The sequence below is a fragment of the Tubulanus polymorphus genome, chromosome 2, assembly GCF_964204645.1.
Source record: "Tubulanus polymorphus chromosome 2, tnTubPoly1.2, whole genome shotgun sequence".
Taxonomy (NCBI): domain Eukaryota; kingdom Metazoa; phylum Nemertea; class Palaeonemertea; order Tubulaniformes; family Tubulanidae; genus Tubulanus; species Tubulanus polymorphus.
In genome coordinates this window covers 29,588,654-29,612,068 of record NC_134026.1, presented here as the reverse complement: position 1 = coordinate 29,612,068, position 23,415 = coordinate 29,588,654, and the positions used below count along the sequence as shown (strand labels likewise).

The 23,415-nt window shown below is 36.9% G+C and overlaps 6 protein-coding genes across 7 annotated transcripts; 3 read left to right on the top strand and 3 right to left on the bottom strand.

Moving 5' to 3' along the window:
* Positions 1-2,739: 2,739 nt before the first annotated feature.
* LOC141899164 (LHFPL tetraspan subfamily member 7 protein-like) lies at positions 2,740-8,472 on the bottom strand. The gene is made up of 2 exons (XM_074785321.1): positions 8,103-8,472; positions 2,740-2,978 (listed from the first exon to the last, which is right to left on the bottom strand). The coding sequence occupies exons 1-2, from the start codon at positions 8,470-8,472 to the stop codon at positions 2,740-2,742; spliced, it is 609 nt and encodes a 202-aa protein (XP_074641422.1).
* A 494-nt stretch (positions 8,473-8,966) lies between these two features.
* LOC141899163 (galanin receptor 2b-like) lies at positions 8,967-10,037 on the bottom strand. The gene has a single exon (XM_074785320.1). It carries the CDS (start codon positions 10,035-10,037, stop codon positions 8,967-8,969), a length of 1,071 nt encoding a protein of 356 aa, XP_074641421.1.
* Positions 10,038-10,794: 757 nt separating this feature from the next.
* LOC141900306 (uncharacterized) lies at positions 10,795-16,355 on the bottom strand. 2 transcript variants are annotated; one of them, XM_074787135.1, is made up of 5 exons: positions 16,227-16,355; positions 14,711-15,821; positions 12,821-14,199; positions 12,184-12,457; positions 10,795-12,048 (listed from the first exon to the last, which is right to left on the bottom strand). In XM_074787135.1, exons 2-5 carry the CDS (start codon positions 15,734-15,736, stop codon positions 11,629-11,631), a joined length of 3,099 nt encoding a protein of 1,032 aa, XP_074643236.1. In that variant the 5' UTR covers positions 15,737-15,821; positions 16,227-16,355; the 3' UTR covers positions 10,795-11,628. The 2 variants fall into 2 exon arrangements, with proteins under 2 accessions (XP_074643236.1, XP_074643235.1); XM_074787134.1 differs by having other exon boundaries at positions 16,251-16,355.
* Positions 16,356-16,834: 479 nt separating this feature from the next.
* On the top strand, positions 16,835-18,051 carry LOC141900504 (growth factor receptor-bound protein 2-like). The gene is made up of 5 exons (XM_074787425.1): positions 16,835-16,914; positions 17,020-17,120; positions 17,241-17,363; positions 17,432-17,588; positions 17,842-18,051. Exons 1-4 carry the CDS (start codon positions 16,837-16,839, stop codon positions 17,583-17,585), a joined length of 456 nt encoding a protein of 151 aa, XP_074643526.1. The 5' UTR covers positions 16,835-16,836; the 3' UTR covers positions 17,586-17,588; positions 17,842-18,051.
* Positions 18,052-18,714: 663 nt separating this feature from the next.
* On the top strand, positions 18,715-19,549 carry LOC141899728 (growth factor receptor-bound protein 2-like). Its single transcript, XM_074786201.1, has 4 exons — positions 18,715-18,813; positions 18,885-18,982; positions 19,130-19,252; positions 19,361-19,549. Exons 1-4 carry the CDS (start codon positions 18,736-18,738, stop codon positions 19,524-19,526), a joined length of 465 nt encoding a protein of 154 aa, XP_074642302.1. The 5' UTR covers positions 18,715-18,735; the 3' UTR covers positions 19,527-19,549.
* A 947-nt stretch (positions 19,550-20,496) lies between these two features.
* LOC141899970 (ubiquitin-conjugating enzyme E2 L3-like) lies at positions 20,497-23,287 on the top strand. The gene is made up of 4 exons (XM_074786630.1): positions 20,497-20,586; positions 20,811-20,906; positions 21,006-21,192; positions 21,722-23,287. Exons 1-4 carry the CDS (start codon positions 20,560-20,562, stop codon positions 21,868-21,870), a joined length of 459 nt encoding a protein of 152 aa, XP_074642731.1. The 5' UTR covers positions 20,497-20,559; the 3' UTR covers positions 21,871-23,287.
* The last annotated feature ends 128 nt before the right edge of the window (positions 23,288-23,415 follow it).

Genomic DNA, 23,415 nt, shown 5'->3' with positions numbered 1-23,415 from the left:
GGTGGCTCAACCAGATTTGTGTGTAGATCCAGTAATCCAGGGAATAATCCAGATCTGCCATCGATTATTTCAGGATTACATAATAATGCAGCAAGTAATACCACGATTAATTATCGCGACTCTAGGAATGTGTTTTGATCAGTCATCAATCGTTTACGTCACCTTGTCACCTTAGCAATGACGTCATTTCCTCAAGAAAAATTGCATTTTCGTTGACAATGTTTTCTCATATTTTACCAAACCTTTTCTAGTTCACAACCAACAAATGCAAATGATTGTATTCATTTTCTTACAAAAAGGAAGTATTCTATTGCTATTCAACTAACACATACATTACCGAATTAAGATAATTGTTGTTTCACTGACTACAGAAATGCCGATAGATCCTAATTCACAAACTACATTTATATTTACAAATATTATATCAAATACATACTGAAAAATGTTATAACGTAAGATTATAGATACATCTATATGTACTTAGTTATTGCATTGTAATTCATAAAAATTCTGAGATATTCTTCATGGAAAATGATATGCGATGGATGAATGCATTTTGATTGAACAAGATTCGCCTTGATGTTATACACGGTACACATAGTAAATATATACGTCATGATTATATCTTGAAAGTTATTTTATCAAATTCAACTCCAAAAAATGGAGAAAAATATTGATTTATCAAAATACCTACATATTATCAAGAGTACACTACTTGCATTTTCAGTAAAATGATTATCAAAAACACGCGTGGACTTGTTGTTGCTTAAGTGAGTACGTATCTGAGGCACATTCTATAGTAAATTATATTTCATATACAATGCAATATTTTCATAAATTTACATATATATTGCTTACAAACATGCTGCAAGAGTGGTCTTATATTTCACGATATACAGCATGGCACCTGATTTATGAAATATGAAAAAATTGGCGCAACTGTAAAAAATCAGATGCAAAAACTCTCCATCTAAAACTGTATATGTCATGAATAAAAACAAAAACACAATGAGAAGAATCTTATAGGGTGAATAAGGCATCGGAGCTGAGATCGACAGGCAAGAATGGTACGATGACATGAACGTAACGTTTTATCAGTTGAGTATTTGATTTGTGGCGTTAATTTAAAATAACAGTAGAAAATGTTTAACACCTCGTCATGTGAACACTTATTACAATACCAAAAAAAAAAATACATGAAAGGAACTCATATTTTGAAGTATAGATTTCTTGTATATGCGTCATACACAAAACGTATATAAGATACGAATGAAATACACAGAGTTTACAAGAGCGTTTGATAATAACAGTTGAAATGTTGCTATCAGTATCTAAAACTACACATTTGATAAAATATTTTGACGTGATTTATCATAATTTATCGCTCAATTACACACAACATTGGAAGCATTGTTCGACAACTTTCAGACGAGGACAACAGACATAGGTTATTCACTTAGGTATATGGAAAAAATGCCACTGATAAAAAATGCCATTTTTTGTAAAGTAGGAAAAAATGCCACCAGGGAAATCATTGGTGAATTCAATCGGTGGCATTTTTTCTGGTGGTATTTTACCGGTGGCATTTTTCCTACAATCATTTACTAGACATCATACGGCCAATATGACGCACATGTGCCAGCAATACGCAAGACGTCAGTGAAAAACCTCCGTTTAAGATAGATATGACACAATCTATGTACAAGTCACAGTCTTGATGAGAATTACGCAAGACGTGATCCAATCTTTTTTTCGACTGAAATCCACATTGCACGTACTTTGTCAGTTTAAGGCATTTGCGATATAAAACATCCTCCCCCGGCAGGGATTCGAACCTGATGGCATCGAGATTACCACGGCACGAAACCCTGCCACAATCGACCATGTGCACAGATACATGCGCAGTTCAGATGATGTGATTTTTAGCCAATCAGAAATCCCGTTTTATTTTAGCCCGGGTTTTCCCATTTATAGTTCCTCCTCGAAATTTGCCTCACCGATTATACAACGAGCAATCTGATTGGTGCCGCCAGTTTTCGTTCGGATAGTGCGCATGTAACTGCGCACATGGTCGTCTATGGCAGGGGTTCGTGCCGTGGCTGAGTGTAGCGATGCCATCAGGTTCGAGTCCCTGCAGAGGGAGGATGGATATAAATATATGTGTGTATATATAAATATATGTATATTTATATATACATAGAAGTAAACGGTTGGGTCATTGTAACTGAAATAATCATAAAAATGAAAATTTGTGATATTTTGATGAATATGTGATTCATTTATAAATAATTGTATAAGGACTCACGGTTCCTTCAATCAAGAAATCCATTATGCCCCTTTAGGGAGTAGTCCTCCATTGCTCTCAATGGCAAATCTCGTGGTACGCGTTCAATGTTAATAGTTGTTTTATGTGGTCAGTAATAAACAGCGGTCAATAAGATCATAGGAAAAACATTCCCGCGGGATATACTGTTCCTTTCATCAGTAATTTCTCTGATCAATTCTGCATCAATAGTACGTACCGGTACCGTGGTGACATCAGTGCTGCGACTAGACGATTCAATGTGTAATGACTGGTCTAGCCCTAGGGTTATACCTGCACCTAGCCATCCGTGATTATTCTGCCAAAATAATCTTCATTCATTCTCCGATATAATTCTTGTTGGTTTTGCGGGTAAAATCTTCAATATACAACCCACAAACACCGGATTCTTTTTAGTTGGAAAATATTTGAAGGGATTAAACAAAAGTAACAGGAGTCACAATCACTGGGTTTTCATCGTGGACTTTCACATCGACATAATGGGCCATGATTGGACAAAATATCGATAGTCCAGTGCCCATTATACCGAGCATATAGCCCCATCCGACCTGGCAGGTTCCGGGATCAAACGAGTCAGCTCCGTAGCAATAGTGACGTATCAACGGCGATTTCATACCTAGTGGGTATACTACCAATCCAGTAATCAGTGACGCTACTGCAAAACAAGAATCGAAAGCATCATAAATTCTTTAATCAAATTTTACTCATTTGTAGTGTACATATGAAGAAGAAATTCACGAATCGGTCAGAACTGTTGTACAAATGGCAAAACGTAATGATTCAATGTATATTCAGCCCCTGTCAATCAATCGATTGGCCCGCGTGACACGTGACCAAACTTTACCCTCGCAGACGGTAATTAAAACGGAAGTAACAGTACACCAACCGTCTGTGGAAAGAGATGTTGACCCTCAGATTTGCGGTCATCGATAAATGATAATTTCCCCGAGGTGAAAAAAAAACCCGCACACTAGAAAGATTAGTTAATCAAATGATAACTTAATTTTACGCCGATTTGATTTTGATTACGAACCAATCTACATATAAACATTACATGAGTCTGATCATGGTAAACGTATATTTGTTGCAACCTTTGTATTGTTGGTTTTGGTGTTTAGCGCCAAAGAGAAGCAAAATCTTACCCGTTTGAGTTTAATGTATACATAACTATAACTAAGAAAATTGAACGTACGCCAGTGTTGGTTCATATTTCTTCAAATTAATAAAGAATGATTCCATTAGTCAATGGCGCTATGTGTTAATCCAATATAGTATTCAATTGATAGAAAATGTGGATAAAACGTGAAAGTGTCAGTTTCGGTGTAGCTGTTATAAAACCGAAAAACTGCGAGGAAATTAGTTGCCAGATGGAGATTGTTTGGTATTTGCCGAACACGATAAGTCAATTTGTGGCATGTTTAGCGTTCTGTAATGCTCGCAGAGATATTGCTCTTTGCCACTCAGTATCGGGGTCGGGTAACTAGTAATGATGAATATTGTCGTATTGTATATAACCAGAATCGAACACCGATAGTGAAGAACCCTGAAAATGGTACGGTTGAACAAGTGTCGATATCTCTGTACTTTCTACAGCGTATTTTCGAACCGTTATCCACAACTGTTTTACGAGCGCGATGCGACCGATATGATAAAAGTAACACAATGCTTATTACAGAATTCTATTGTTTCAAGGATCGTAGTCAAATTATGACTCATGAAATAATGGAGTTGAAAAAACTACTCAAACACTGATAATGACTAAGCATCCGGAATACATTCTAATACAATTAATGCATATCCGCATTTATACTTGAAAAGCATATGAATAAAACTCTATGTCATGAATGAAAAATATACAATACATTTTGACGCTTCGTGGTCGAGTTTTATGTAACGATTCAATACAATACAATAGTCTTTATTGGCATTGATATGAACATGTACAAAATAGCCGAGTCCAGCAAAGCCCAAATGATGCTGTTCCGCTACAGACTGAAAACGAGCGAAAAAAACTATTCGGTATAAAAATCATGGGGAAATAAACTAGTAAAAGATGATAAAAATGGTGATAATGATAATAAAGTGTTGATAGATGATAATCCTAGGTGTTGTAAATGAGGTCCAATCTCGGGTTTATATTACGTACTTCTTGTACAGGGAACACTGAATAACATGTTCTATCGAAAAAAATAGAGTCGCGCAGTTAGAGCAAGCGGAAGGGATGCGTGATAAATATGGTTATTGCATTTAGTTTCTGGTTCAGCTACTGTAGTTGCAAGTGCTTCATTGGTCGATACGTATTATTTAGTTGGTTTAACATCGAAAAACTAATTCTAACTTCAAACGAATTCTCGCTTATGCGCAACAAGCATCGCTCTTTATTTTCGCGATTAAGCTTCGTTATTTCAGCTGAAACCGGCAAAAAACGTTTGCATGTTTTCATGTGGCATTTCTCGATTTTTCACTCAATTTCATCAGATGCTGTTGCTCTCGATAGAGACGCGTCATACCGCGGCGTTTTGTGACGCAGATATATTTCATAGCGCCGTGTGATCAGAACTTGTCAAAGACAGGTTTTTAAAAGCACAAATTACGTGCCCTGCAAGCTGTTGGCTTCACGGTTTTTAAAGTAATTTATCATTAGTTTATGACTTGGTGACTTTGTGCTGAATCATCGTTGCGCGGGTAACGATTCACGCAACATGTGTTGAATTTCCGCTCATTGGTCGGTTAATCTAACCACATTTACATATGAATGGCTCTCCAAATTCCGTTACTCCGTCCAAAAATGGTGCGCCAGGGATTCCTAATGGTAAAATGACGTGGTAGAAACGTTTCAGCGCAAAGTTGCTGTTGGAGGGGTCGCGAGGACATTAAACCATTTGAAATGACTCAGTTTGAAACTGTCTAGATTATACAGTTGATCAGTCTTTTACACGGATCAGTTGATTTATAGCGGACACAAGTTAATTACACAAACTCCCATCTCAGCGACAACATTCGCATGTCAATTTTTGCATTTCAAATCGAGTGAGATAGTACGATCACCTCACGATCACCTCATGATCGTACGATGCTAATTTATCGAGGTTTTTATACGAACTCGACTAAATTCTTGTCCTCCAACATTTTGCTTATTCTAAGTTTTAATTGTTCCAATAATTATATTCGAAAAATACGTCTTTGCCAACGAGAATTTACTAATATTCATAAAGAAAATTATTTTCAAGAACGATAAGGTCAAACAAAGTTTTTCATGATGGTTTATGGCGTGATGAATACCTGCCACTCTTTTGGTGTTTGGCATCAAATGGATCTTTTAGTCAAATAAACGGACGACGGAGAAATCTCTGAGGATACGACGTGGTTTGACACTCACACAATGATTTATGATATTAATAACAGTTAATCAGACAAACAGACGAGAAATGTGAGTCATCAGTAAGTTACAGTCGATCGTCAATAAAGTCATCGCAAACTGACCACAGTCGACGCATCTCGTCGTGATAGGTTCCACCCTAACATCTCATTAACACTTGGATATATCACTTACTTCGCGCTTCTGAATCGGTCACATATGTTATCAATAAAGTCGAGAGAATGAACAGTCTTTCCTGTAGTTGATTAGTTACCAACAGTTCATAAAATCTATCTGATATTTTCGTAATCATTTACGTATATTCTTCAAGTCGCAGAGGCAAAAATATAAAATCCTCTCATAAAATCTAGTTTTGGTGATTTGAACATCCTGAATGTAAAAAGAATTAATGTATTGTTCTTGGTTGTCGTATTTCGGACAGGCCCAGATCCCGCCCATTGTTGAATCATAGGTGGGATGGATTATCACAACCTTTTACTAGCAAAAATGTCTTGAAATTCTATCGATCCGATGAGATGTTAGTCTAAAAAGTCATACATACAACGATGACATGTAATTTCTCGCAGGATTAATTTTCTATTCCCAGGACTATATCATTAATTAAAAATGTTTCAGTAAATCCTTAAAGTGACATCAGAATTTCAATACGTCGCGTTGGATGGACTCAGATATTCAAGAGCGCATGAGTCACATGTTAAATTAGGTAAAATATATCGACATTATCAATCAATATAATCATCAGGTGGCATCAAAAGGAACTGATCCCAGAGGAGAAGTGAGTAGAAAGAGAGGATAGCGAGACACATCGATCTCATCAGATCTCTCTTCCCTCCTCACATGTTGAGCTCTGACTGATGATTAATACGGAATCCTACATCTTCAGTAGAAGTCGCTAAGTTCAGATTGTAAGAATAACTCAAAAATCAGAGTGACGACGTCGTCATCGGAAAGAAAATTCGAAAAACTAATAACACATCCCGTTCGTTTACTTTTTTCTTAACAGTCATTATCTCCCGTTGTTATTTGCTGTGATTTTTATGACAGGTATTAGCAGAGATTGGCTATTGCACGTACTGAATGGTTGATCAGATTTTTTACTCGGGCTTAGGGACGTAGGGACGTATAATGGTATGGCGATGTAGTAAAAGCTAATTTGACGCGAAACCTTTCGTAACATCCGGTAATCGCGGCTGATTAGAACTCTACCACCTACAAATAAAAACTACCACCACAAAAACACGTGTAGAATACCAACTAATGCATTAGTAATTAACATACATTCTAAGTGTGTTATTTGTGACAATATGTGTATAAATTCTATAAATATATTTTATTGTTGGATGCATAATGAGAAATACGGTCGTTGGTCAATGGTATTAATCTAAGCACGTATAATGGCACCACCCCTGACAGGCAAGGGGCTGAGATCTCTTCGATTAATCTTGTCCAAGACTGGTAAATTCCGGCACAGATAAGACTGAGTAATCTGTCAAAATCTGTGTAATCACTGAGCATTTATCTGTCGCATAGGACGATTAAATCAGCCAAGCATGGCGCCAATGGTTGAATGAGTCTGAAACGCGAGTCTATCGCTGTAAATCATCAGTTTATCCATTTCAAAAGGGGACAAAAACTGTTTTAGTTAAATATTGAAAAAAGCGCATGAAAATAGTCGGGAAGATCGATTAATGAAGAAATACCAACTGGGAAAAAAAAGAAAATTCATTTCGAACTGGTCGTACGTTTCATATTTAGACTCAGAAGGCGTGCAGGGCCATCAGCAGCTTGAAAAGTTGATAGTTGCAGACATCAGATTAGCGGCTAATCCTCTGTACTGATAACCCAGTCATTAACATCTACATTCGATCAGTGTATTGAGTAACATAAGGGTCATGACGTCACTTTGTCGCATGTTGTATTTTTAATTAGATAGATTCTCCCATTTCGCATTTATCACTGCCCATTATCAATCCAAGTGTGAGAAGGAGGAGCTGTTATAAACAACTGTAATCTTATTTTCAGCCTTTGATTTATGGCAGTCGGGTGAACTTTTTGTGCAGTTTTTGTGTCCACTCGGAATTCTATGTCGATCAGCAAATTGTTTTTGTGTTTTAAATCACGCAAATCCAATATCATCATACGTAGACGCTGTGATGAGGATGTATTCACCCAGCACGGATAACGTTGATTTGTCGCGGCGGGAAGATTTTCAAAATAAAAAACAGTTTACAAAACATAAATCGGCGAAGGATAATTCGTTTATGCCGTGTTGTGTCGTCATGACGATACTGCTTATTAGTTTGATCGAGTCTTTCTTTACTTTGAAATCTCAAATCGCGATGAATGATTAAAAATGTTTCAATTGTTTGATTGTAAAATGAGTTGTTTTTTTAGTCTTACCTGCTAAAACTTGTATGTTTCCACTGATAAGTGACAGTCTTCGGACGTGCGCTTTCGGAGCAACATTCATGAAGAAACAGAATAAACAACTTAAACCCATGAGCGCGATACCCCCTCCAAACAATGCGCATGTAGCTTTCCAAGACGTGCTCGGTATAGAAAAATAGTTAAAAACACCTCCGTAAAAACCACAAAATTGTCTCACTTTGTCCTGTGAACGAGGATCTTTAACGCAATAGTTCAGTACCCCGAAACAGTTTAATTTATCAGGTTCCAGTATCCAATACGGCTGCATAAACGCAAACGAACAGATGCCCGCAACCATAATTGACAAAATCGTCCACAAAATACCGATCGGACTTGATGACATTTTCTATCACTATCAAAATAATTTTTCTAGAAAAGATGAAAGCTTCCGTCTGTAAATTGTTGCAAGCTTTTCTCGACTGAAATTGTCAACTGTTGATATCTGTTATCCTGTTGCGCGCTACGCGATGTGCAACAGGGAGGTAGCGAATTCCCTGCAGCAGAATCTTACCGCATCCCGGTCACTCCAGCATCCAATTACAGCGCAACAGTTAAAACCAATACAACACTGCGAGAAACTTACAAACATGAAACTTGATCAAACATGTCATTTATATATTTTTTAGCATGCGTTAGTACATTATCCATCAATGTTACCACAACATATAGAATTAAATTATATCAAATAAACGTAAACTTTAACTTCTAACATGTTTTTTATTGATACGGCGACACTTTGAAAGTCGTAAGGAAATAAAGTGCAAAACGTGGCCGTTGTCCCAGAACGAGCCCCAGAACGAGTTCCAGATTCGGGTATTAAGTGATCTGGAACCCATGCTACAGGTTTCCATCATTACTCTTAGATGATCCACCAATTGACTCTTTGAGTTTGACGATTCCTCCTGAACAAAAAACTCGAGCAATATCCGAGCGAAACTGGGAACTAGTGGCCACGTAGATGTATCCGTTTATTACATAATTCAAATCAACCATCGATTCGGCGATATGTTTCAACACGGTGAATATGGGACCCGGTCCGTCGCAATGGCTCAGATAGTAATTAATCGCGTCATTTGAACTGTCAAAGCCAACAGTAAATAGAATGTATGATAAACTAAAAGGACCCATTAATAACAGAAAAGAAACGGAAACTATAACGACCATAACCGTCACTCTATTGCCGGCTTGATTGGTTTTTTTGGCGCCGGTCATTTCGGCTTGAATTTTCATGGCCCTACGAACCGAAGTGGCCATAATACCATTCAAAACCGTTATCAACAAAAATGGTAAATATGATTCGAGACTTCTAACAATTGCCTCGTAGGCGTCGACTAGTACTTTCGATTCTGATTTTGGTATGCAGTTTATCCAAAATATATGCTTCGTCGCTTTATAAAGCCAAACAGTTGAAGATAAGTTAAATATAAGCAACGCTGAAACCAAAGTAATAATTTGTATGAAAGCGCGTTTGGCCGTACACAGTCGATGAGCGCTGAGCGGTCGAGTAATAGCTACTGTACGATCTACCGTCATCAGAACCAAAAGCCACGACGATAGAGGAAATGCTAACCTATCTACAAATCCTTCTATTTTACAACCGATCTGACTGAACTGGTACCGCAATCTTACTTGTAGGATATCGTGAAATATGGTTCTGTTCATTAGTACTGTAATATCGGCCCAAGCCAGAACGAACATGAACAAATGAGCGGAACTTCGCCTGGCCCTTTCGAAACTTCCAGCTACTGCTAACATGTTACTGATGACACCGAGTGGTAGCCAGAAATAGAGTCTCGAGTGTCGATAAAACCATCTCAATCGCAATAAGAAGTCCATTGGAAAGTAGTCGAAGAAACACAAATCCATGTAATTGTAATAATCAAAACCACTGGAATTAGTCGTAGACATTTTCCGAAAATCCTGAAATAGTTACGTATTTATGAATAGCCCAAATCCTCGGACTCTTTGATATCATTATGTTATAATCTTATATCATTCTTTTTCAAAAAGTACAGGAATTTTTAACTTCCATTATAGTTTTGTTTCTACCGCTAGTCATATACCGAATTAATTTGAAAAATGAATACCGATCATAGCGGATGTACTTTTTGAAATATCAAACGCTCTTTATTAATATTCCTACTAATCTATCTTCTCCCGTCATATGAAAATAAACTTTGCGATTTAAACCTACCTTAGACGCACTGGGAAAATATTCTCTCTCGACAAAAAACTGTGCAGTATTAGTGAAATTGATAAACGGGGCCATTTATATATACTAACATCAATATGCATCATTTCGCTCCTTAGCGAATTCTTCTGCCCGAATGAAAACTGACTGTTCAAACGATTTGGTTCTCAGTCGATTGGAAGCAATCTCCGAAAATAAGACTTATATGCGTTAATTTGAGAGGAAAATCAAATAAACACTCGAACAAGCCAAATACCCGTTCGTTCTTTGATATCCTTGATATTGTTAGATTTACCCAAGCTGAAGCATAACGCAAAGAAGGAAAGAAACCTAAGTAGAATCCTCAGCAGCTCGAAACATTGTGTAGCTCTTCCTTTGTTCGTTCCGTTTTAACGATGAAATTCCAAGCAAGTGACAACAGAAAGAAAACTTCTAATTTATTCATTTATTCTGCAGATATAAACGTGAAGCAGTTTGAAATTATTTTTTGAAGCTAAGTATTTCCCTATGCATGCGAATAATAGATCAATGAGATAGGCCTATGAGAAATGAGATACGTAATGAATATTGAACTATGAATTCTGACATCATTTACAGGTAAATTTCATTTTGAAGCAACAATTTTCAATCAAGTCCCCATAACAATAGATATTTGAATTGTGAATTATTACATAATTCAGCATAAATTTCAAATACCAGATATAGCTGAATTATGTAATAGTTCAAAAACGTAATATATACCCAAATACAAAATACAGTTACAATTATCCATATACATGTATTACGAATATACATATCGGCAAATTAACATTAAACTCTAGATAAAACATAAGATGTATAAACTGTAACATGCATCAAATACGATTTCACTTTCTGTAAGTAGAGAATAAATTCAAATTCACATTATGGCACAATGCAGTTCATTGGCATAGAATCAACAAAAACTCAAGGAAACATTTTCATTCATAAGCTTATACAGTGGAACCTCATTTCAACCAACTTACGTCTTGTTATAACCGATAGTTCGTTACATCCAGTCAGTATGATATTACTAATGTAATCTCATTTAGGATGAAATAATTGAAATTGAAATTTATTTTCATTACGATGTTACATTATTGAACGATAAATAAGTATGATTAGACGAAGAAAAATGTAACAGGATAGCCTATTATCCCAATAATAGGTTTGTTATATCTGAAAAATCGTTATTTTATCTGAGGTCTTAACGCGCTTCCACTGTGAACATAATAAAGCAAACAAAAAGGTATCTATGAATTATTTCAATCAAAAGGCAGATGATAAGCTCTAGTTTAAATGTGCTCTGTATTCCTCAACCGTTGAGTATAAATCATCGAGTCTAATTCGTGTTTCAGGTTCGTTCACGGAGCTAACTACGATAGTCTTTAATTGTGTGATGTCGCGACTTGTGCCCGAAATATCGTCCAAACTAGCAACAATATCATCTCTTACGGCTAACTGCGTGACTTTCGATCTGATTTGAGCGAGGTTAGCGTCACGTAAACACGGCGGCTGATAGAATGTACCCTTTAGCATCATCCATAGCAGCACGCCGAGACTGTAAACCTCGTGATACGGATTGATAGCCCTGGACATACTAGAATCATACCGCTCTGGAGCGAAGTGAAACGGTAACGTGCCATCTGGATATGGAATTTCCAGAGAAATAACTTTCAGTATATTCACTTTCACTTTGAATTTTCCTTCCTAAAAGAGAATAACAGGTATAACTAATTTTGACAAAGTAAGACTGAGTGCTTGTCATGCCATCTGGTGATATAAACGTAAATGACATCATTGGTTTAGCACGGACTCATTTTATGCAATAGACATTTCACTTACCTCATGTTTAATAATGAAAATATTATTAGGACGGAGATCTGTGAGACGGAATTTCTTCTCCGACATAGCGTAAACGATGGAGACGAGCTGATAGAATATTTCAACTTTATCGTTGAGCGTAAACTCACGAATTCCAGCCTTCAGAAGATCGAACAAACTGTACGCTTCCAACGAGTCGGGTGTATATCGTAACCTAGGTAACAGCAGCACCAATCCGAATTCGGAATCGAATGATGTCTCGATCGGCTTCAACAGATCTTCGTGATTTACGAATCTGAAAAATTGATAATTACAAGAGAATAAGAAACAACACGTGAATAGTTAAAAACCAAGGCGCACTCTAGACGCAGGTGATGACTTGAATAGCAATGTGTTGAGCTGATGACCGTTGAATGCTGGGAGTCAATATCATGTATGTAGCAGGTGGGGAAGGGAATTCCACACGTTTGCTACAAACTAATGTCCCAAATGCACATCCACCAAATGAGACTTAAGGTTCTATGACTTAAAGCAAAGTACCGGTAATCGTTTAGACTGAAAGGCTGGATCGTTTTAGAGAGTGTCAGGGCACTTGAAAAACGACTTTAAACAAAACAACATTTGGAACCCTGATGTTATACTCATATATCGAACATACCTCATGAAGTTGTACACATTGGCAAAATCCTGTGGATTTTTCGTTTTCTTGATGATGACATTTTCGTTGTTGCGACACGAATAAATTGTACTGCGTGAACCTTGTGCGATGAAATCACCCATTTCTTCGAGATGATCTTGTTTTATAATACGCGATAGAGCATCGGTTTTACAGATAGTCAATCCGAAAATAGGCATCAGTTTCAATAAATCATCTTGCATTTTCGGTAAAGCTAAACACCGTGTGTTGGATAGTTGTTCAAGCGCGTTCAAACAGTTCTGAAATTCTTTATCGCAAGCCTTCAAACTCTTCTTCATTTTCTCGTGCGATCTCTGAATGAGTTTATCCACGTCGATCGCGTTCAAAATATTCTTCGCGGTTTGTAATTTCCATTTGTCAGTCAGCTGCCAGCCGACCAACGCCGCGCGCACGTTTTCCAAATTTCGAGAAGTTTTTACGGCGAATTCTAGGTACGCGAAATTCATAACTTCACCCAAGTTGATCGCTTCGAATTCAAACTGCAGTAAAGAGTTAAATGAAAACTTCAGATGATCTTGTACGTATTCTTCGTACGGATGAAATGTTTCAACTAAGTGCTCGATGCAACAAAGAATTGAATCCACAAATCTCTTCCACTCATCAAATAACAGTTGCTCGACGTCTGAATTCAATTGAACCAGTATAAAATCTTGGACTTGTTGCCGGCAATTTTCGAGCAAGAAATTCTTTTCAACTTCTTTCTTGATGAAAACTGGACTGAATGTCATGTGAATGATTTTCTCGGTAAGGTCGCCTCCTTTGCTTTCGATCATTTGTTTCATAGACAGAGCTAGATCACGAGCTCGCATGTTCATACCGTCGACTGATTCTCTCATCAGATTAAGTCCGAGCGTTTTAACTGATTGGATATTTTCCTTCAGCCTTTGAGGCCGAGACAAATTAAGAAATCTGTCTGAGATACAGAAATCGAATGCACGTTTTTGAATGAGATTTAATCTACAGACAGCGTGTTCTAGTAGTCGATTTCCTGTTTTTATGTAGTTTTTAGCAACGCAATTGACGAACTTGTTGAAGTTATCGGTATCTTTAGTTTTCTGATTTTTTCGACGAGCCCTCCTAACATTGTGACACGAAACTGCAAAATAATCCGAGCACTGCTCTCGCGTAAGATCTTTATCGATGAGTCCGAACTTTTGCAGATTTCCGAACGTCCATGTTCCTTTATCGATAAAGTTTTTGGTCTTGACTTGATTTTCTTCTTCGTCATCCGTAGCGCAATCCATCGACGACGCGTATTCATTCTCTTCGGATTTGTTACAAACGTACAAGATTCTCATTTTCGGAGATTTGGCTTTTACATTAAATAAAAAGACTCGATCCTGAAATACAGAAGAATTGTCATTTTAATATACGGTAGTAAATGAACCTTGTGATAATGAACTGAAACATAACGATGTATCGGTTTTTACAAACCCAGAATTTTGTCCCAAATAGGACTGTAGTAATACTTTCATATTGGATATCAAACTATCCGTTATTAGACTAAAAAACTGCAACCTTGTTTCTCATTTCTGCTGAACTTTTAAGTTGAGGCCACCTATCTATCTATTCTGTACAATACTTTTTCTAAAATCATAATCAAGCTTACCATAACAGACCTTGCAGTTATAAAAAGTTATCGCAGTTTACAAAATGACCCAGCCGTTAAGGAGAAACGAAGGTATAATAAGTGTTTTATCCAGTATGAAAGTATCACAACTGCTCTATTTGGGACAATATTCTGAGTTCGTCATAACCGATAATTCGTTATATCGAACATATTTTCTGGTCACCTGAAGTTCGTTGTAATGCGATTCCACTGAATTTTTTACCTATTTGTTGATAACTTACTTTTTCATTGAGCGATCTGTTTCCATCTATAACATAAATCATTAGTTGTAAATCTTCTTTGCTCAACATCTCAATTCTTTCATTTAATACGTCATTTTCACTCAATCCGGGAGAATCCATTATTTGTAATCCACGTCTCAGTAGTTCACAATCTAAACCAACTTCGACGACATGACTAACTTCACTCAAATCATTACGTTCCACATCTTCCAAATCGATGAACTTATGTAGAACCTTTTTATTAAGTTTTTGTTCTTCCAACAACTTTCCGTTATCTAATAAACGTACATACGGCTCTTTATTGTACTTTATACGTACTATTCGTGCTGTACACGGCAATTCAGATGTCGGCAAATATCCTTTTCCGAGAATCTCATTTATCAAACTTGTTTTTCCCGAATTCACTTGTCCCATAACCATAATCAGGTGCTCTTTTTTTAGATGATATTCACAATCTTGATGCTCTTCGGTAGAAAAGAGGAATGACTGTAGATTTTGCATTTGTCCCGAAGAGAGAATTTCACTTAATTTGTAACATTGCTTATCCGTGTCATCTAACAACTTATACAGCATTTCTTTATATTCACTATTCCTCTTCAAGGCAGTCTCTAAGGTATCAATATCATTCTTGTCATCATTCACCTTCAACGTTTTTGTTTTCTTTGCTTCAACAACAATCTTACTTTTCACTAGTCCGTCGGATACCGCGTCAGCAACTAAACACCTATTTTTCGGCCGTTTCTGAACATCTTTGGTTTGCTTCACTTTTTGTGACGACATTGCAACAGCTGCAGAACCCTTTTTGTCAAGATTCATCGAACTAAATTTACGTGAAAATAACTTGATCCATGTTTTTTTGCGCTTTTTAGAAACCTTTCCCGAACTATGTTGCTGCTGCAGGAATGCATGCAGTGACTCCGGATCATTTTTAAATCGCCTGTACAATTCATCTATCTGTTGCAGGTACTGCTCGGAAAACTCTTCACAATTATTGAAAGTGATATTCTCGTTTCTATTTCTAAGCATATTCAAGTTTTGCTGATTATCTTGAACTTATCATAAGTGATCTGTCGCATGGTTCTTCATGTAAGACTGTATGAATTGATCATACCTGAAAATTTAATTACAACAGTTCAGTCATGGTCATAAGTAGTGAATGACCTAATCGTTAACTTGAAATGAGTAACTGCTAGTAAGTTGTGTCGTGAACAGAAAATATCATACAACTTGATTCTTCAACAATAAGTACAACAATGACTTACAATCATATTAAAGGTTATGAGTAAATAACTATGTTAAGTTTTATACAACACCCACGATATTTGACTCTCAGAAATAAACGCTCTATCATTTGAAAAAAGAAAGGACTTTTAAATCATTCATGATTCAGGTCCGAGTGAATGAATCAACCCGGAAGTGAAACTGCTTTGTGAATTTACTTAGTGATATTATTGATAGTGTCATTCGTTTTTAAAAGTTTGCACCCAGCCTATTCTATGACACCACATAAGTTTACCATCAATTTCCGTCGGACATTTACCCGCTATGAATAATGTCGTTGGTGAGAATTGAATCATCCGATATTTGAGGTTGGATCTGCTTTTTAAGGCTAATAAACATCTAGGACAACTTCTCTTCTCTCACACCTCGGATTTGGCAACCGGACTACTGCACGGACCGAACCAGTTTCGTCAAGCGGGATCGTTCAAACAGTCCCCTGCAACGCAACGCGCATATGACAATTAAATATAGAAACGGAATTCGTTTAGCAATAGTTTTAGTAGCCGTCACATCGCACAACCCAAAAAATCGGCGGCCATTTCAAATGCAGAACAAGATCTCATTGTCGCCAAGGCCCCCCCGGTCCCTGGCCGGTCGCTCTATCGTCGACAATCTAGTTAATGCTTTAAGTCTAATCACCAAATAAGACAAGATTCACAACATTTTCTTAGTTTAAACAACATCGATGGTAAAGCTAATTCCTTTGCGCTTATAAAGCGTAGCCTATTACTATTCATAAATCGCCGATGTGGCCCGTGCACGCCGCATAACGATTCACTGTGTAAACACAACGCGGTAGGCCCATAAGCGGCAGGATCGGGGTTCTGACCAATATAGCATTTACAATGGAAGCCACGGTGACGCAAGACTTCGAAGCGCGATCTAATGATGAACTCAGTGTTAACAAGGGTACATGTGTAAAGGTAGTAAACGTGGCAGGCTACGGTCTAAATCGTAGGATGCGTCAAATATTCGGTTTCCTCATCCGTATTGTTTTCCTTAAAAAAAAACAACCCGTTCTTTTCTAGGTTTTAGAACGTCCGTGCGAAAATAGAAAATGGATAAGGGCTGAATTAGATGGAAGAGAAGGGGTCATTCCACTGAACCACATAGAAATAGATGATATTGGGTAAGAATTAATCCAACCTCCCAACTTTTATAAAATGATAAGTATTGAATCCAAACAAAACCAGTGCACATTCTTATTTGATGCAATGACGGACAGACAGTGATGTAATAACATTTTTAGGTGGTTCTTTGGCAAAATGACGTACGAAGAAGCCGACTTAATGGCACAACAAAGAGAGGAGAGGAATTTTTTCATTCGAGATAGTGATTCGATACCCGGTGGTTTCTCACTTTCAGTTTACACGTAAGCATCTTATTTACGACCGTTTCCCTTTCCGCGACATGGTTGACACGTCATAAACCTTGTTTCAGACGCAGCAATGGCGTACTGCAATTTGATATAACGAGAGACAGTTATGGAAATTATATTTTTGGAGTCATGAGCTTCAATTCGCTCAATAAACTTGTTGCCTTTTATCGTGAATCGTCTCTTAGTCACAACGAAGAAAAGGTACTCTTGCAATGACAAGTAAGTAAATGGAGCGAAAATTAAGTTATTATGATTATCAGTAATTGTTAAATGCTCATTCAAAAAGAAATAATGTAAATTTCCCTTGTATTAGTGTAATCAACGATTTCAATATTATAACCTTATTATTTCGAAACCAGTATTCCCGAAGAAGTTCCCGAAGAAGAATATTAGGATATTTATGAAACGTTGAAATTTTTCATTCCTATTGTGGTATTTTATATAAACATTCCTTATTTTATCTTATTTGTAGGTGTTGAAAATGATGACCTTGCGTCCAAGCAATAACTCCATTGCACTCATCGCTTTGTGTTTTCATCAGTTACTTTGCTGTGAATAACAATCAGTTTTTTTCTGAATACCGGTAGTGTCTATAAATTTGGTATCATAAACTAAAATACTCAAATCTAAAGGATTTATAACCGGACATGCATTCAATTTATAAACATGTTGTAGTGTGTGATATATATCATGTTGAAAAACAAATAAATTAATATAAAGTACTCGTTCTTATTCTGTTTTGCTTTATCGAAATAGTTCTGAAGTTTTTGAAGTATGGATGGCGTGCTTGTTCTCGAAAATCGAAGCAATACCTACAAATACATATAACGGACGGAAAAAAATGAAAAATATTTTGAAATTCGAACACTAAGATGAATTAGTTTCCAAAACTTAATTCTTTCGGATAGATCGAGGCTCGGTCCGATAGCGGCATGTTTCAAATGCGTTAACCACCGGTTCAATGCGAAAACTGACTAATAAAAACTGCGACAAAGTCCCTGGATACGCATAACAAACCGGTCCATGCTATACACAAAACTCCCTGAGATATCATTCAAAAATCCATATATCCAATTCAAACATATCAGTGTTTATTTTCGTAACGGCGCTCGTGGAAAAAGTATTTCTAGTGAACTTTATGAGTCTAATCATAACATTACAAGAACGGGCGAATGCTTGATTTCCCATCGGTGGGTATCACGGTTGACAATTTAGAACAATAGCGATTAAGATTAGTATGATATATACATATATGTATATAAATATACAGCGAATCTTTAAGTAAATCCGTGCCTTGTTGTACTGCGTAGTTGGTGTGTATGGAATAACTTAAGTTACGTACCGGTACCAGTGCATACAGCGCGTAATGGAAGCCGTAGCATTACACGATTTTACGGCAACTGCTGATGATGAACTCAGTTTCAAAAAAGGATCAATCTTAAAGGTAGACAACGAATGCAGTTTGTTTTTTGATAATTCGAATTAACTCTATATTTGTGTATCGACTAAATCCAGATTTTAGAGTTTGATGACAATAGCCAATGGTCAAAGGCTGAACAAGAAGGCCGTGATGGTTACATACCTCTTAATTATGTTCAGATAGAAGATCATAAGTAAGTTTATTTCAATTTCACTTAAAAGAAAGATTATTTTGTCTCAGAGTTGCTTGATTGGCAGATTGAGTTGTTTGTCACGTCATGCTCTTCACATATAGTTTTCGGTGGAACACATTGAAAAATTAATCCCTATTTATGTTATAGATGGTTTCATGGTAAAGTTAAACGCAGTGACGCAGAAAATATATTGAAAAGCCAACCGCATAACGGAGCCTTTTTAGTTCGCGAAAGCGAATCAACACCGGGCGATTTCTCACTTTCTGTTAAGTAGGTTTTAATTTTTTTTCAAACATTTCATTTAACATTTATTGCTCGTTTGTATTCACATTTGGAAGTGATAAATCCCAAGTAAGAGCGATCATCTTGTATTTCCAGATACCAGAGCGGTGTACAACATTTTAAAGTTTTGAAAGATCGTGCCGGGAAGTACTTTCTTTGGGTTGTGAAATTCAATTCACTCAATCAGCTAGTTGAATACCATCGAACTTCGTCTGTTAGTCGCTCACAACATATATTATTGAAAGATATGGCACAGGATTAAACCGGCCGGATGTGCAAGAAAAACCTGCATCTAGTTAGAATTTTATAACCTTTTATAGAAAAAATATGAAACTATGAAATAAATGAAACTAAGTGTTTTTGTTTTATTCTTTGTTGCTTTTTTTCGGTTCGTTGCGATCGACCATGGTTAAACGCCATTTAAATATTTTTTTTTTGTTTTGTGATAAAATCAAGCGCTCGCTCTTCGATTCGAACACTTTATTGAATACTGCCGTGACTCGGAGCAAAATTGAAAAAAAAACTACCGGCTACAGACAATCACAATTACACGTTGAATATTGAACCATGGAGTTCGTTTCACAATCCATGGTTGAACCAAGGGCGGCCCAAGCCTAACTGCTCGATTCGATAGACAATCACATTTTCCCTAGGGTGACTGTCATCTGCTTCACTGTGACTTGGGTGTATATCGGGTGGCCTTGCCCGATCGGTTTTGGCTGCCACTCGATATCCTCCTGAGTCTGGGTTGAGGTAGGCATCGTCGTTTGAAATAACAGTTTGACCTATGCACTGTAGATTGTATTTTCAAGTTTAAAAAGCGACCGGCGGGGAGTGGGGTTCTTTGTAAATAGCTCGTAAATTTTTTACCCCTGTGAAGCTGGCTCCCGGTTCCCGGTTCCCGATTCGACTCCCGATTCAAAATGTTTTTGAATCGGGAGCTGAACCAGTAGCCGGCTCCCGGTTCCCGGTTCCCGATTCGGCTCCCGGTTCAAAAGCATTTTGAATCGGGAGCCGAATAAGGAACCGGGAACCGGGAGCCAGCTTCACAGAGGAAATTTTTTTTTTTTTTTCTTTCTCTCCTTTTATGTTATGTTATCATTTGTCAGTGTCTCTTTGTATTAATATTTTATTGCCGTGTCTGTCCTATGTAATTTTGTCGTTATACGGATGAAATAAATTTTTGAATTGAATTGTCATCCGTGAAGACCAAATCCACATTTTAGAGCCCACCGTCTGGAGTGAACCGTAGGTGGCGCTGTCAAAGTGCAGCGCCGTGTCGAAATACCGTCGAAATGGCAGCTACGAGGCGCTTGAATAAGGTAGGCCGCTTTACTATAGTAAAGAGTAAATATTGCTGATAGAATAATTTTTGAAATTGATGATAAACTCCGCAATGGGTTGATAACTTTGAAAGAAAGCAGTGCAGCAGCGACTTTGACTCAAACTATCAAAATTAGTCAGTCACTCGGGCTAGTAGTCTGTTAATAATCCGCTCGACAGATACGCCTCTAATAAAGAAAAAGAATAAACCGTTATTTTTCAGGAACTAGAAGAACTCAGGAAGACGGCAAATCAGGTTTTTAGGGATATCATAGTGGATGAATCTAATGTGCTAAACTGGCAAGGCCTTATTGTTCCAGTGAGTATCTTTTTTGGCTAGAGGCCTAGCCCTAGGGCAGGTCATTTTCACTATTTTACATTTCTGTTCTGATTAATTGTGAGATAATTCATCTTATAGGATCATCCACCTTACAACAAGGGATCGTTCAAAATCGAGATTGTATTTCCTGCGGAATATCCATTTAAGCCTCCAAAAATAACATTCAAAACAAAGATTTATCATCCAAATATCGACGAAAAAGGACAAGTTTGTTTACCGATAATTAGTCCTGAAAATTGGAAACCTGCCACAAAAACTGATCAAGGTAAAAAGATGAATTATTAATTAATGGGTTGTTTTGTGATGGATGCCTGGTTGATATACTTGACATGGGTGAAGCCAGGGGCAGACTTTGACAGAAGCACAAAGAAATAAAAAGGGTGTAGGACCTATGTACTGAAAATGCGCAAGTAAAAAGTATCCATGAAGCCTAAACAAGGGTCTGGAAAATTTTGAAATTTCAGCGCATTTTCATATAGTTTTCAGGCACTTTAAGGACATTTAAGAGAATATTAAGCTAAATCTTATGCTGCAGCCAGTTGTCTCATTAAGTGGGGGGGGGGGGGAATGTCTGTTCTACTGTAATTGTGATATAAAGGTGATGCAAACGCTTCAAGTATGAAATTTTCTCCTTGAAAACTCCTTATATCTAGGAATGACTGATCTGTAGGGACCCTGTATTAGCATATAGTCATAACATCGAAATTAAGCTATTTGCTCGAGGAAACATTTCATATTCTAGTTTTCATTATCATCGTGGGATCTTATTTTATTAGTATTATCGTTTATTTCAGTTATTCAAGCATTGGTCGCGTTAGTAAACGACCCAGAGCCGGAACATCCGCTGCGCGGTGATATAGCTGATGAATACACTAAAGATCGGAAAAAGTTTATGAAAAATGCCGAAGAGTACACAAAAAAATACGGAGAAAGACGACCATAATTCCTTATACAAACTATGTGATCTTTGTTTATAAGAAGCTTCAAACTGATGATGTGTATTTCTAATTGTTTACCGATATCGCTGCTTGCCAAGGATTTTGAGTCATTCACATTCCTCGTTAAAGTAGCCAGAGATCTACTGATAATAATAATAATAATACTATCTTGAATCATTTATCGGGGTATATTAAATTAATATGCCTGTCTTCTCTAGGAAAATTCACCATTGATTTCATCAATTACTGTATATTCAGTTAACATTTTTTGTATGATTTACGAGGTACTGTAAACTATGCCTAAGTAGGACTCGTTAGTCGGGTAGACGCTCAAGTCGGGCTTTGTTTTATTTATCTAGCCTTACATGGTTCAGATCTTGGGTTTTCCAATGCTAACCCAGAGATGTTTTCAAGTAGATAATTTTTGGTTATGTACAATCAATAGTTTTCCTTCCCTTGCTGCAGTCGGCGTGCACAAACGCTGTCGATCGACGTGCTGCTTTTATTGATTTATTATGCTTCATTGTATGGAATACGTGTTTCCAATTGTTCAAGTTGTAGATTTTGATTCAATTGAAAAATCCAATTTTCCGAAGCTAGTCTGATATTTTCACCTGGTCCCAAAACATCTGACTTGGGCATAGTTAACTGTAGTCTTGAATTACATTTTCATCAGCAGCCTTGGCAAGTGAGGTTGTATAGAGACTGAATTCAGATAGATGTGTATAAAACTTCTGTGTAGTGTATGATTTAAATCTTATTTTGTGACCAGGGCCCAGTTTCACGAACAAGTTTAAGCCTAAAACGGTTAAGTTTGAATTGTTGTCCTCATTGAAAATGTGAAGTAACTAATAGCGATTACAACACAAATTCCAGTTTAACTTTTTTGTGAAACTGGGCCCTGTCGATAACAGATTAGTTTAACTTTACACTAGAATATCCATCGAAAATGTTGAACAAGATTATTTAGACATTTGTATTTTGTGTATTTCAAACTACTCTGTAAGTGTGCTTAAAAACTTGATTTTGCTTTACCCACAAATTGCAGGCATTTGAATATGATGCCTTACTTTCTTAATTAATATGATGAAGAGCGAATTTAGTTTTGATTTACTCTTCGCTCTTCATCACTAAAAACTGATAATAATTTAGTTTTGTCAAACGATACATTGATTATATAATAGAACGTATGTCAGACTGTAGTTCAGTGGGTTTTCGAGACAATTGAAAACACTATGTTCCTGTCACTGAGGTTGCATTACAAATTCTACCTTACCTTTCATCTGCTCACAGATTTTCTAAAAACGCAACCTCCGAGAAAGGAATTATTACCGAAACATTGATATACATTGTAAACTGGTGGTGTTTTTTTAAGAATTGTCATCTTCAAGTGAAATACATGTTGGCTATGTGATTAAAGTACATCATCTCTTTGTTACGGTTGTTGTCTGAGCTATTGAGGTCCTCAGGTTCTTACGGATCAGGGAATCCTGGATTTATTTTTTCCCTGTAGGGATAATCAGTGAATTATTGAATTTTTCATGTCTTGT